The sequence below is a fragment of the Crocuta crocuta genome, unplaced genomic scaffold (genome assembly GCF_008692635.1).
Source record: "Crocuta crocuta isolate KB4526 unplaced genomic scaffold, BGI_CrCroc_1.0 scaffold240, whole genome shotgun sequence".
NCBI lineage: Eukaryota > Metazoa > Chordata > Mammalia > Carnivora > Hyaenidae > Crocuta > Crocuta crocuta.
In genome coordinates this window covers 401,356-414,139 of record NW_027527380.1, presented here as the reverse complement: position 1 = coordinate 414,139, position 12,784 = coordinate 401,356, and the positions used below count along the sequence as shown (strand labels likewise).

Genomic DNA, 12,784 nt, shown 5'->3' with positions numbered 1-12,784 from the left:
GTTGTTAGAAAAAGGCAATTTCCAGCGATTTAGAGTTCAATAAAGGGGCTCTTTCAATCATGGATAATTTCCAAAATACAGCTGGAATCTTCCTAGGAGCTTCCTTCATTTTGTTCTCACTCTAAAAGTTAGGATACATCATTTTTCCACATAACAGGCCACAAGTCTTGAAAAGGAGTGATCTTGTCCCTGCCTCTTTCTTCTCCTCTTGAGGTCCAGGCTCTGCCATGTCTTCAAAACTTTCCCTCAGGATTCGACAAAAAGGGGAGTACTTGAAGCTTGCCAAAGCCTTTCCAACAGTTATTATTCCCTTGAGTCACTTTCAAATCAAAATCATGTTGATCATCCATAGCAGCTGCAAAGGACTAATTATTTTTATTTCTCCATAAGGGATCAATTACTTGTACCAAATTCATAATTTTGGACAATTTTCAGGGGACAATTTCCAAGCCCTAGATCAATTTACAGCATAGTATTATTTAAAGGAGAGACAAAGAAATCATTCATGATTGACAGGAGTCAGTCAAGAGTCACCTCAGCCACTGCATGACTTACTGATGACCAGAAGTTTCGAAGATAGCTTCTCTAACTCCACAAGAAAGCAACCTCAACCCACTAATTGTGCTCATGGGAACTACAGCTGTCTACTATCAAACACTGTTGGAGTTTATATTACTCAGTCACCTAACATTAACAAAGTTTCTCTACTATACTCACCTGAAGGAAGGACAGTGACCACGGGCATCCTTCACCAGTAGAAGTAATGCAATGGATAGGACAACCCTGATTTCTCTTCAAGCATTAGACAGATTCCAGATGCTTAAATAGAAAATTTTAAGCTGATTTGCTCATTCAGTTCATCCAACCTACAGCCTTTCTCTGCCACTTCCTCTCATCTACTTAGAAGAGCCCAGAACATTCAAGAGTTTCTCAAAATTCCCCTATGAACCTGATCCTTAAACACACAAACACTTCCAAAGACAAAGAACCTCTAAAAAGAAAAAAAAAAATTCAAGACTCAAGCATCAAAAATTAGAATTTTTCAAAACTATTCTTCTACCTACAAGAACTACCTTGAATGCATGACAAGTCAAAGGTCAGGAGTGCCTTAATTTATATTGGGATGGTAACCTTAGAGCCCCAGGTGCAACCCTCAATTCACTGAGCCGCCAAAGTTTTTCCATTCAATGCAGAGTCTTCAAAGACCAAAGATGGTAGTGAAAGAGAGCAACAAATACCAGTTACCCCAAAAGGCTAGGGTGAGGGAGGCACAATGGGCACAGCATCCTTCACTTTGGGGACATTAACCCCACTGTGATTCAACTAAACTGAAACCTGTTATTGGGGAAAAATAAGTGTGATGAATAAGCAAAGTCATAATGTTCATCTAGCAATCCCTCAACATTAAAAGCCAACTTTTATCTATAACAAGAAGACATTAGAACTCAGCATGTAAGGTGAACAAGGAGAGGCCAGAGGATTTTTAGATCCTGTTAGACTTTATTACATTAAGAAAGAGAACCTTAAAAAAAACTGAATTTCAAAATAAAGATTGAACGATTTTCATTATTCTCAAAAAGCAAAATTGTGAGATTCATTAAAAGAAATGTATGTTCTCCATAAAGATTAAAGAATTTGACAATTAATTGTCAAGAATTAATTTGGAGTTGGTTTTGGACAACTCCAAGTTTTACTAGTTACTTGAATTTTCAGGCATGCACTTTACAGAAAACATTATTATAAACTCATGTTTTCAAGTGACTGTAGAAGCTGGAAACTGCCTCTAAGGTGACACAATCTTTGTGTCACATATGCTAAAACTAGGAGATTGGTTAACTTTGTCTTTTGGAGAGGTCTTATCAAAAAGGATTAGGGACCCAAACCAGAAATGCTCCAGTAAGGCTGAATGCTCTATTCCTTACCCCCCCCATCCCCCCGTTCTGTGTGAATATCAAGACGATCACAGCATCAATCTTACTGGAGAAAGCACAGCAGTTTTCCCACCTGAGCCTACAGGAGGAAGCAAGTAAACACACATCCTACCAAATTTCAGAGAACAAAGCACAAGGAAAAGAATGCAAAGTGTGCCCTCTGTCGGTCACTGAATTTTAACTGCTGAGTGGCTGGTTGGCAAGTTGTACCCAGGAATAGGGGAGACACTAAAGCCATCCTTGTAGAAAAATATAAAATGCGCTGAGCCAGCAGCAAATACCTAGCAGAAGCCCACTTGGCCTGAATGGAAGAGTGTTCAGTCCAGTTCTGACCTATCTGTGAGCACGATATAGAAGAATCACGTCAATGCGAGCCTATGTCATCAGCTAGGAAACTGCATCAACAATTTCTAACAATTCTATATTACCATTTTATTAATGAAGTAAAATTAGACCATAGGAGAAGAGGGTTTTAACAAAACCTCTTATTCTGTGTATTTTGCACTTCTAGAAACTTTTTAGAGGAATGGAGAGAATTAAACATCCATTGTCTTTGAATAAGGGATCATTAGCCAAGTAACTATTTACTGGGATAAATCTTGAGATAGTGCCTCTGATGTACCTTCATATTGTGAAATATACACATGGAAAATGACTGGAAACTGACATCTGGAAAATAAAAATTTTAGATGACAAATGCATATATCAATTTGAACCAACCATTTAGTATCATATTAATTAAGAAGTTCTACCTCCTATTACTTTAACCAATGCTTCTTCACCCTATCGAAGGAAACAGATTAACCATGGCCACTTGGAGACTTCAGTGAAAACTTTAGATCCTCTCTTCACCCTAAAAAGGTTTTGTTTCTAATTTTCAGGAGACTCACAAAACCCCCAGCCCCATCTCTGGACCCCAAGTTAGGAAAGCCTGCTAAAAAAAATGTGCTAAGTATCAGGGCACCTGGGTGGCTCAGTTTAGCATCCTACTTCAGCTCAGGTCATGATCTCACGGCTCATGGGTTCGAGCCTTATGTTGTTGGGCTCTCTGATAGCAGCTCAGAGCCTGGAGCCTGCTTCAGATTCAGTGACTCCCTCTCTCTGTGTCTCTCCCCAGCTCATGCTTTGTCTGTCTCAAAAAGAAACATTAATAATAAAAAAGATGTTCTAAGTAAGCCAAACTCTCTAAGTGCCCTTAACAGCTTTCAAGTGATGAAAATTGAAAGGTTTTAAATAATATTTAAAGGTCTTCTCCAAGCAACCAGATGAGAAGGAAAACTGCCTATAATTACTCTACATTTTAAAAGTAAAAGAAAGAATATTTAATAGCCTTTCTCTAACCTTGTTTGTTATTATTATGATGGTTTAACATATATGTAAGTATACATAAAATACTTGAATATATCTACAAATACACACACTGACACAAACATCTGCGTGAATGCACAGCTATAGACACACATATTTGTTCTGGCTACTGGAGTACAAGAAGTAACAGAGGTTCCTAACATTCATATAAAAAACAAAGGATAGTCAAAAATTTTAGCAATACAAGTATTAAAAAAAGGTTTTTTAAATCAGATTACACTTATGGTCCTACCTCTCAGTTACCCCACCTAGTCAGTCTTCAGTTACTTAATATTAGTTACTTTATTAGCAGAATTATGAGTTGTAGGAAGTTCTGAGGCTCCACAAAAGTCTGTAGTTCAAAGGACTTTTGAATGGATTCACACGTGATTTTTTTTTTTTAGAGTATGTCGGGCAAGTGAATTCATGAGGACTCAATTCTGGTTCTAGCTGTCTTCCACTTAACCATTAGTTTTTAAAATCACATTCCAGTAACCAGTTCACCTTTCAATTATGCTAAACTGATCTTACCTGCTCCAAATAGTGAACAGGTCAATGCTCTCCTGGAAGGCACTGTACAAAACAACCAATGCGGTCTATTGACACCTACAGATGACCCTCTGTCTGCGCTCGCGCTCGCTCTCTCTCTCTCTCTCTCTCTCTCACACACACACACACACACACACACACACACACGGCTGCATGTCTCATAGTTGTGTCCACATGGTTATATTATACTCAAGTCAGAACTCAAGAATGTAGATTATTTTTCCTGCACTATGTAGGTTATTAATATAATTGCATTTTAGGAAGAGACTGCTTTCTTTTATTTTCCCCTAAATGGTTATAAACATGGGCAAAGTGTTTTGGGATAAAAAATTTCCTGGTTGACCCTCACTCTAGAAAAAAATTCTTCTAAAATATGTGTATTATCACCACCCCAGAATTTCACCTTCCCTGGCCCAAACTCCTCTGTCATGTGGGATGTCCATTATTCAAATAATAAACAAGTATACAGTTACAGAAACAGACAATAGTGTGTTCTATGAAATTCTGAAGATTATCAGAAGAGACTTCAGAATGAGGGCTGGACTGGGGAGGCTTTTATATATCAATGTTTTTTGGCTTTAAATGAAGAATAGCAAATAATGAGATTATATTATGTAATAATTCATTCAAACTTCAACTATGTGCAAAAAAACTTAGAATTAAAAAAAAAAAACTTCTCATTACATCACCAAAATTATTTTAAGGGCAGACAAAATCTTTTCGTCAATGACTTTTTGTTCAGCCACAACTTGTGGAGCAGCACTCTGCTAGGCCTGCTTTGGGCATATGAAGAGGAAATCTGCCCAAGCTCTGCCCTAGAGGAGTTTGACATGTGGCAAGGGTAAGACATTTTGCCTAGGGAGTAATAAGAGCATGCTTGAGGAGGAGCACAGAAAGCTGAGAAAGCTATGAGGGAATAAGATTCTGGCTTCAGAAAAAGGACAGAAAATTCCAGGGGGCTTCATAGAGGCAGTGACTTCAGCTGGGTGCCACCAGACGCTCAACAACTTAAAAACCTCAAAACACATGGTGTGCTTGGAAATGAAGTAATCTGGGAAAGCTTAAGCTTGTGGTACTTCCAGGGTGGTGGAAAGTTGGACATGGGCTGTGGTTAGATGGTGGGGAAAGCCTTGAATGCTGTGTGAAACAGGCTGGCACTTACTCTGCTGTCAGTGTGGAGACCTGGAGGTTTGGGGTTTATTAACAGAAATAACATGATCAGATCTGTGGTTGAGAAAAATTCAACATGGCAGCCTCATTAAGGATGGAGTGAAGAAGTAGATGCTGGGAGAAGAGGAGTCCTCAAGGTATAAGCTAGGAAGTACCTTTGGGAATAGAAAGGGTGGGGTGGATGTAAACGTTTCTGAGGTACACTCACTAGACCCAATGAACTGATATAAGAGGCACTAGGGAGGCCAAAGATTGCACTGAGGCTTTCAGCCTTGACACACAAACCTCATGAACAGAGTAAGAAACACAGGCAGAGAACACATTTGGGAGAGGGCACAGAAGAGGACAAGAGTTGTCAAGGTTGTGCGTGCATGGAATGGCAGATCTATCCACACAGGAGGGTGCATGGATTATCCATATGGCAGGAGTTGGGAAGTCAAAGGGGAATATACTCTCAAGTAAAAAATATATTTAAGTTGGAGCTGGAGTTGAAGGATTTGACATGAAAATAACAGTTGAAGATACAAGGATGGATAAAATACCCTCCAAGGGAAGATTAAAGGAAAACAAACACTGGTATTCACCCACTCTGAATGAGGGGATCAAAGAAGAAAAATGGGTACAGTACAGGAGACAAAACTAGAGCGTGAGGTCACTGGTCAGAGGAAGAGCCCTTCTTTGGAAAGGAGGGATATCTCTAGAGAAATGAGTCAAAGAGGCCTGTAGCAACATTGGTGGCATTACAAGGAGGTGAACAGAAGTATGGAGGACGGTTAAGAAAACCTTTTCAATAAAATGGTGGATGTAAGAAACCAGATTGTAATTGATTGAAGGGTGAATGAAACAGGACTATTAAACAATAGAAGGGAAGGGTACAAGAGAAGAAACAAGATTGGAAAGCAATCTTTGGAAGGAGGAGGAAATTAAGAATTTTAGGTTTAGGGGGAAAGCAGCATGCTTGAAAAGGTGATTAGCATGGACAGGTCCTAGAAGAGAGAAGAACAGGTTGGGACACAGGCCTTGGAAAGAATAAAAGCACACTCTCCCTACTCATTCCCTCTCCTCCACCCCCATCCTGTCATTCAGTCTGAGAAAGAGGAGTAAAAATTCTTTTTAGTTCCAAAGACCCGATTTCCATCGTCATACCATCCCCAACCTCTTTTTCTACACACCCAAGAAAACACATACACCTATACATGTATATATATCTCTTCCCTAGTACATATATAATTATATGCATTATATGTGCTCTTCAGCATTAGTTAGCACCTTCCATATTTATTTCATAAATTCCCATAATTAACATCTTCCATATTGATTCCAGCTAAAATTATGAAAATGTGTAAAATGGACATGTAACACTGTACCTAATGATCAATCCTTGATTGTTGCAGATAATGGGAAAAAGTGATCATGACATTTCGGTGGGGGGCAGGGGAAGGGGGAAATTTAAAACTATTTTCATCCCAGAGCTTATCATCCCCTTATAACAAAGTGGTTATCACATGTTTTATCAAATGATTTGGCTGTCATTTATTTCCTGCACTTAGGAGGGGTAAGGGTGCTGATCTCCGAGGGGTGGGAAGGGGGAGGTTTAAAAGGCAGTCAGTTGGAAGGAATGAAGTAAAATGTATCCTGGATAATCCAAAAACTGGCCATTTCATCTCTGAATAAATCAAGAGATGGTTTTGCATTAAGGAATTAGAAGGGTCATTTCCAACTTGTGATTCCTACAAATATTGGCTTCTAACCAAGCTGGATCTATAAGCAGATAAAGAAAGCCAGAATTAAATGGAGGCCTGAGGGAACATCACCTATTCTGAATCACTTCCAAATTTCAGTAGCATAACAGAATGTTGGTTGAGACACAGCCGTTTTTTAACCTCTGTGCACTGTTAAGACACTCGCCAGAAAAACTCAGAATTATGCTAGAAGAACAAAACAACCCATTAACAAAAAAGAAAGAATATATTTATATGCAAAGTTAAACATCACAGGAGATTTTCTGAAATGCTCTGAAACTTAAAAAAGCTAATATACAAAACATTTTAAATCGTTTTTCATTTAAGTGTAGGTAAGTATGTCCCATGTGCCATTTATATTTTTAAAAGAATACCACTGAGAAATAAGCTAGCATAAAAGTACTTGTAAAACCAAGTATCTCCAATCTCTTCATCAAGTTTTTATTTAGCTCTATAACATTGAAGAGAAAAAGTTTAGGTCACCAACCTCGGTTACCAGAAACATACCACGCTATTTGTCATAAGCACTTCTATTTCATACAGGAAGACCAGGAAGACAAATCTAATCTTAGGGAAAGGGAGCGGTTATGGAGGGAGAAGCCGAGACTTTAGTGTGGACAAGGCTAGGTAAGAAACCCTGGTCACACTCTGCCTCCTACCAACTGACCACCAGAAACACCAACTACATATCTGGGAGTCTTCCTGCTTTTAAAGAGTCATCAAAAAGTTTTCATAAATCCCTGATTGAAATGTAATCGGGCATACAAACAGAATGAAGGAGATAGAAAATTAAATCACTGCATTCCAAGCTCAAGAAATCCCTAAAACCGTAATAAAGTTATAATTTGTCTATCCACCTTTCAGTAAGTCAGCCTGAAATATGGCTTGCAACCATTCCAAAAAATGAAACTGATCAACCCAGTTTAGCATACAAATAAATCCTAAGTGGTTCCAAGTCCGGTCCAGGCAGTGGGGGCTAACAGTAGCTAATAATGACCATGCTTTTGAACAAAAGGGAGGGGTGAGGGGGCCAAGGAGTTACAACTGTTATCACACTGTAGACAAAGTGTGAGTGATCAGCTTTTCATAACGTTGGCATGGGTCCCCTCTCTACACGATATTCATTCTCTATTGTGTTTGTGCCTAGTTAAAAATTCTTGCCACCAGGCCCTATGAATGATTATCAAATACATCTTTATTTTAGGATTTTGTTTTCTAAAGAAGAGGAAGAAAGGTGAAGGTATTATGGTTTAAGGTGGTCTCCCCCAAGTACTAGGTTTGGCCCAAAATGGGAAGGTTGACATTCTATTCTCTCAGTCCTCTGGCTATATTCTGAAATAGAACATACAGTTAAATGATATATTTGCTCTCTATTCCAAACTGGATGCAATTGATTTTAACTGACTAAATTATCTAGTCTCTGCCAAGAATTTTATTTCATTAAGAAAATGATATTATAGAGCATCTGAGATCATAGAGCAGACTAAACATAATGCCAAAGGAGTTCTGAGAGTGCTCCACAGTGAAGGCTTGATTATTTGCAGATGGAATATGGAAGAAGAAAAAATAAAAGCATCAGCTCGCAGGCATCAGCCTAACCAATCCCGGGATCACTGCTGCCTGAACAGTAGCACAGAGCCAAAAAAATAACTGATCTTCTAAGCCACAACACTTCTTTTGGGGAGAGGGAATAAAAAAAAAGGTACTAATCACTTTTCTCTCTAGAAAGTAATATTTAACTGCCACTATCCAAAACAAAGGGAAAAGGGGAAATGTTGGTACCACAATAGGCTCCAGTGTGTCAACTGTCACTGCTGACATGATTTGGCTAGTGGTCAAGCATTCACCAAGGAACTAATTTAAATCAATCTCCTTTGGGTAAGCCAATTGTTTGGTAGGTGCAACAATCGGTGTAGAATCAATCGGTGGACAGGAGATCAATTAAAACCAGCTTAAGTTTGTGAAGAGGGACAATTCACACAACCTGAGTTAGATCTCTATTCATTTCAATACGCTCACAATGCAATCCTTAAGCTTCCCTGCAAAGCAGAAAAGCTACTATCACCCTGTGCTGTCTAGCCAGGCCTTCAAGTAGTTCCACTTTTAATTAAAAACACAGTACACCCTTTGTTGGCACAGATAGTGTGGCCACTTTTAAAAGCCAGAGTTATTTTAGCCAGAAACTTGGAATTTCGGAGGGGACATCTATTAAGAAGATAGGGAAGAGAAAAAGCAAAGTTTGATAAAAAAAATTTTTTCTTTACAACCTTACCAATTTACAAACTTGAAAACAGTTGAGTTTTATTAAATTGAAAGGTTGGTTTGGCAAAAGTTACTATCGCACGCTTTAGAACTGGGTTTCTAAGTGTCAGCACTTGGGGACATGGAGGGTAATTGCTCCAATGAGATTTTGCCAAGCAGCTTTGAGATGAATAGGTTTTGCCTCAGTTACCGAAGGCGGCGCAGGGCCAAGTTTAGACGTAGCAGGAGGGAAACGCATGCAATACAGCTTCTGGCCGCAAGGGGTGCTGTAATGTCCTCCATCCAGCTTCGCGGCTTAAGTACTAAAACGCTCTGTTCCTTCTTCCTCACTCGGCCACAATGGGACAGGTAGTGTGGATCAGAAAGACCTCGCGGGATTAAGAAGTCATCTAAGAAGCCGGCAAAGCATCTTAAAATTTCTGTATTTGCACAAACGTTAAGCACCTCAGCTTTTTTTCCAACCAAGTAGGCTGCATCTTGTGCTTGTACGTGGGGAGAAAGCCTCACCAAACACTTTTGACCACAGTGTAACCAAAAAAATTACCTGCGAATAATACCTCAAAAGAAAACAGCAGGTGGAGAAAGGAGGCAGTGAGGAGGGGAGTGGAGGAGGAGACCGAAAAGGACTTTTTCAGGACTAACATCAATATTAAACTTTCCTGGCCTTTGGGAAAAAATTTCTCCCAGCATTTTTATGCGGAATGGTTACTGAAAATAAGCATTTTCCAAATGCCAGAAATGGGAAAAAGATAAAGGGGTGGCCTTTTTAAAAACCACAGATCCATAGCAATTGGAGCGCAGAGGTTATTGAAATCGCACACCACCAGTTACCCTGAGCTCTGCCGTTGGGCTCGCCGATCTCCAGCTTAAAGACGTCCTAAAATGCTATGAAAAATTAGGGCGTGAAGAGGTCTCTCCAAAATCTGGGTGCAGGACCGGAGATTCCATTCAACGACTTCTAGAGAAATCACATCACATGTCGAGTGCGACATTTATTTCCCGGGGTTGCGGGTGGGGGGGATCAAAATTTGTTAACTTCAAGATAAATTCTATCTGTGCTAAAGTCCAAACTGCTAGAAGAAGACAGTTCTAAGGGGCTGCTCTGCACCGCCCATGCGCGGGTAACACACAGACTGTGTGTGTTGGGGTGGTGTTTAAATCCCCCAGATGACTTCATTGTGTCTAGCAGCCCTTCCCCTAAAATGCAGCTGGATTAGTGGCAGCCACAGCAGGACTCGGACAGAAATGGGCGCACAGTAAATCTGCCTGAAAGCTAGCTCTCTGAAATCTTTCTGGAGGCTTCCACTTGCCTTTCCGGCAGCGCACACAAGTGATGGAGATTAAGGGAGCGGTTAAAAAGCCGCAACTGAATTTCATGGAGAACAGAAACAGCTACTTTTGAGGGAAGTATATGGAGAGAGCAAAGTCAGCACTGTCCCCAAAACATCAATGCCAGAGCCCCCCAGAAACCCTGCCTACAAGTTGCTGCTCGATGCAAAAGTTCAATAAACCTTCCCAGCTAGTCTTAGATTCCAGAAACAGAGGTCAATTTTGCCCTTTCCCTGTAAATGTAGGTCTTCCATCTCGACTTGGTACCCTTCCTCAGCTTGCGCTCGCTCTCCCTCTCTCGCTCGCTCACGCGCGCGCGCGCACACACACACACACGCACACGCACACACGCACAGCTAGTCGGTGTTCAAAGCGATCTGGGGCGCACGTGGGTGGGGAAGGTAGAGACAGAGGAGCCGCATGGGAGACGGGCAGGAGGACCAAAAAGAAATAGAGACAGAGAGACAGAAGAACTAGAAAAACTGGATGCCCGCTAAGAAAGGAGAGTGAGAGAGCAGAGCCGAGGAGCGAACCGGGTACCGACCGCACCCCTTAGCCCTGAGCGCCCGCGGGGCCCCGGCGCCCTCCGCGCCTCTCGCTCCAGCGAGCCGCGCGGAGAGGACGGAAAACACGCCGTTCCGCCGAGCTCCGGGGCCCAGAAAGTACGGACGGTGGCGCGCGAGAGCGGGTGGAGGGCACCGTCTGCCCCACCGAGGCCGGGCAGCCCCCGCGTGAGCGCCGAGACCCGCCCCCGCCTCGATCCCACTCGGATCCCCCGCACCTCGGGCAGAGTAGGACCCACCTCGCTTACTGCGTCTCCATCGACTGCCTTGGCAGTGGCTGTAATCCATACAGTTCAGGATGATGAGGGCAAAGGAGAAGAGGCGAAACTGCATCTGGGCGGTCGGGGCGGGGAGAGGCGCCTCTCAAAGTCAGGGAACTGAAGGGCTCATCCAAGTAGCCGGCGCCCACCGCGCTGCTGGGGAAGATGCAGAGGGTGAGTGGCCACCGGCCCCGCGGCCGCGCTGCTCACTTAGGCGCGGTCAGCATCCCTCAAGCCTTGGACCTGAGAGATGAGGAGGAGACACAGAGTGGAGAGCGCCCCGGGGAGACGACCGCCTCAGCGCGCGTCCCGATTTAAGAAGGGGAGGGAGGGGGGCGCGACCCCACCGCCTGGCACGAGCGCACAGCTGCCGGCGACTTGGAGGCGAGAGTGATTTACAATCAGTGAATGAGCAACCTCTGCGGAGCTACGGGCTCCGACTTGGGGGGAAAGGGCGTTGGAAGGCTGCTCCGGGGAAAGGAACGCGCGCCGAGGACGCAGGGTTTCAAGGGCCCCTTTCTGGCCCTTGGGTCCCACGAAGGGCGTCAACAAGCGCCCCGGCCGCGGCGGCCGGACGCGGGTCGCCTAGCGNCGGCACCGCCGCTCCCTGCCCGGGTCCCTATCCAACTGTGCGATTTCCTAGGCGCTACTCCACAGCCACTGCACAGCTGCGGTTTCTCCCTGTCCAAGCTGTGGGAGACAGACCGCTCCCGCGAGGCCGAAGGGATGTGGCGAGCGCACTTTCGGAGGGAGATGCTGCCGGGCTGAGGCTCGGGATGCTTCTATAAGTAGGTGGTGCTGTGGTCCAAGGCATCTGTGTCAGGCTGCCTCGGAGTTCCTGGGTCCTAAAGCCAGAAACTCTCGGGTTTCCCTGTGGTCCTAAAGAGCGCTGACGGCCCCCAGCGAGCCCAACCCGAGGCAAATCCCCTCCGGGCTTTCCTGGAGGGCTTGGCTAAACTGAGCAATAGCTGGGATCGAGGTGCCCCCTTACCTCGCTGCGCGGGGGTGCCTAGCTATCTTCACCCCCAAGCCGTCTTTTTCGGGCGCTCCGGGGTCGGTTCCAACCCCTGCCCTGACCTTCCTGCAGCGGGATCTGACTGACTGATGGCTTCTCCTAAACCGTCCTTCCTGAGCTCGGTGCCGGGACTGCTGATTCTGACCCGCTGAGTTTGAACTTGAGCCGCATCCCGAAAGCTGTTCCACCTCTGCCACTTTTTAATTTTCGTCTCTTTGTTTTATAGGAAGATCTGTTAGCACGGCTGAAATTAAAACGTGCCTTCAGTGTACGGAGTGAAAGGGATATTTCCAATAGCTTTTCCTTAACACCAGAAAAGTTATTTCTTGACTTTGTTTCTTCAAAAAAAAAAAAACTTACAAAAACTTTAGTCCTTTGCTTGCAGTACTCAAGAAATTGGGACCTTGTTTCTTTAAAGGAAAGTTTACTTTCCACTGAAGTATTTCTCAGTCATAATCCTTTTCTCTCCCGCCAGCCTCAAAGACTCCTGATTTAAACATCTAGGAGGGATACTGTTAGGTTTGAGGGATACTGTTTAGCGAAGTGTTACATGGAATACACTTGATGCTACCTGATTTCATTCTGATGAAATCTTCCGTCCTGCTTTCATTGCTGT

The 12,784-nt window shown here is 43.2% G+C and overlaps 1 protein-coding gene across 1 annotated transcript in view; it reads right to left on the bottom strand.

The window, feature by feature from the left end:
* Window positions 1-11,371, bottom strand: part of RSPO2 (R-spondin 2) — a 156,356-nt gene extending 144,985 nt beyond the window's left edge. The window contains exon 1 of the mRNA XM_077771610.1: window positions 11,133-11,371. Coding sequence (XP_077627736.1) covers window positions 11,133-11,226 — 94 coding nt within the window. The 5' untranslated portion in view covers window positions 11,227-11,371. The remainder of the gene's footprint in view (window positions 1-11,132) is intronic.
* Between the last annotated feature and the right edge of the window lie 1,413 nt (window positions 11,372-12,784).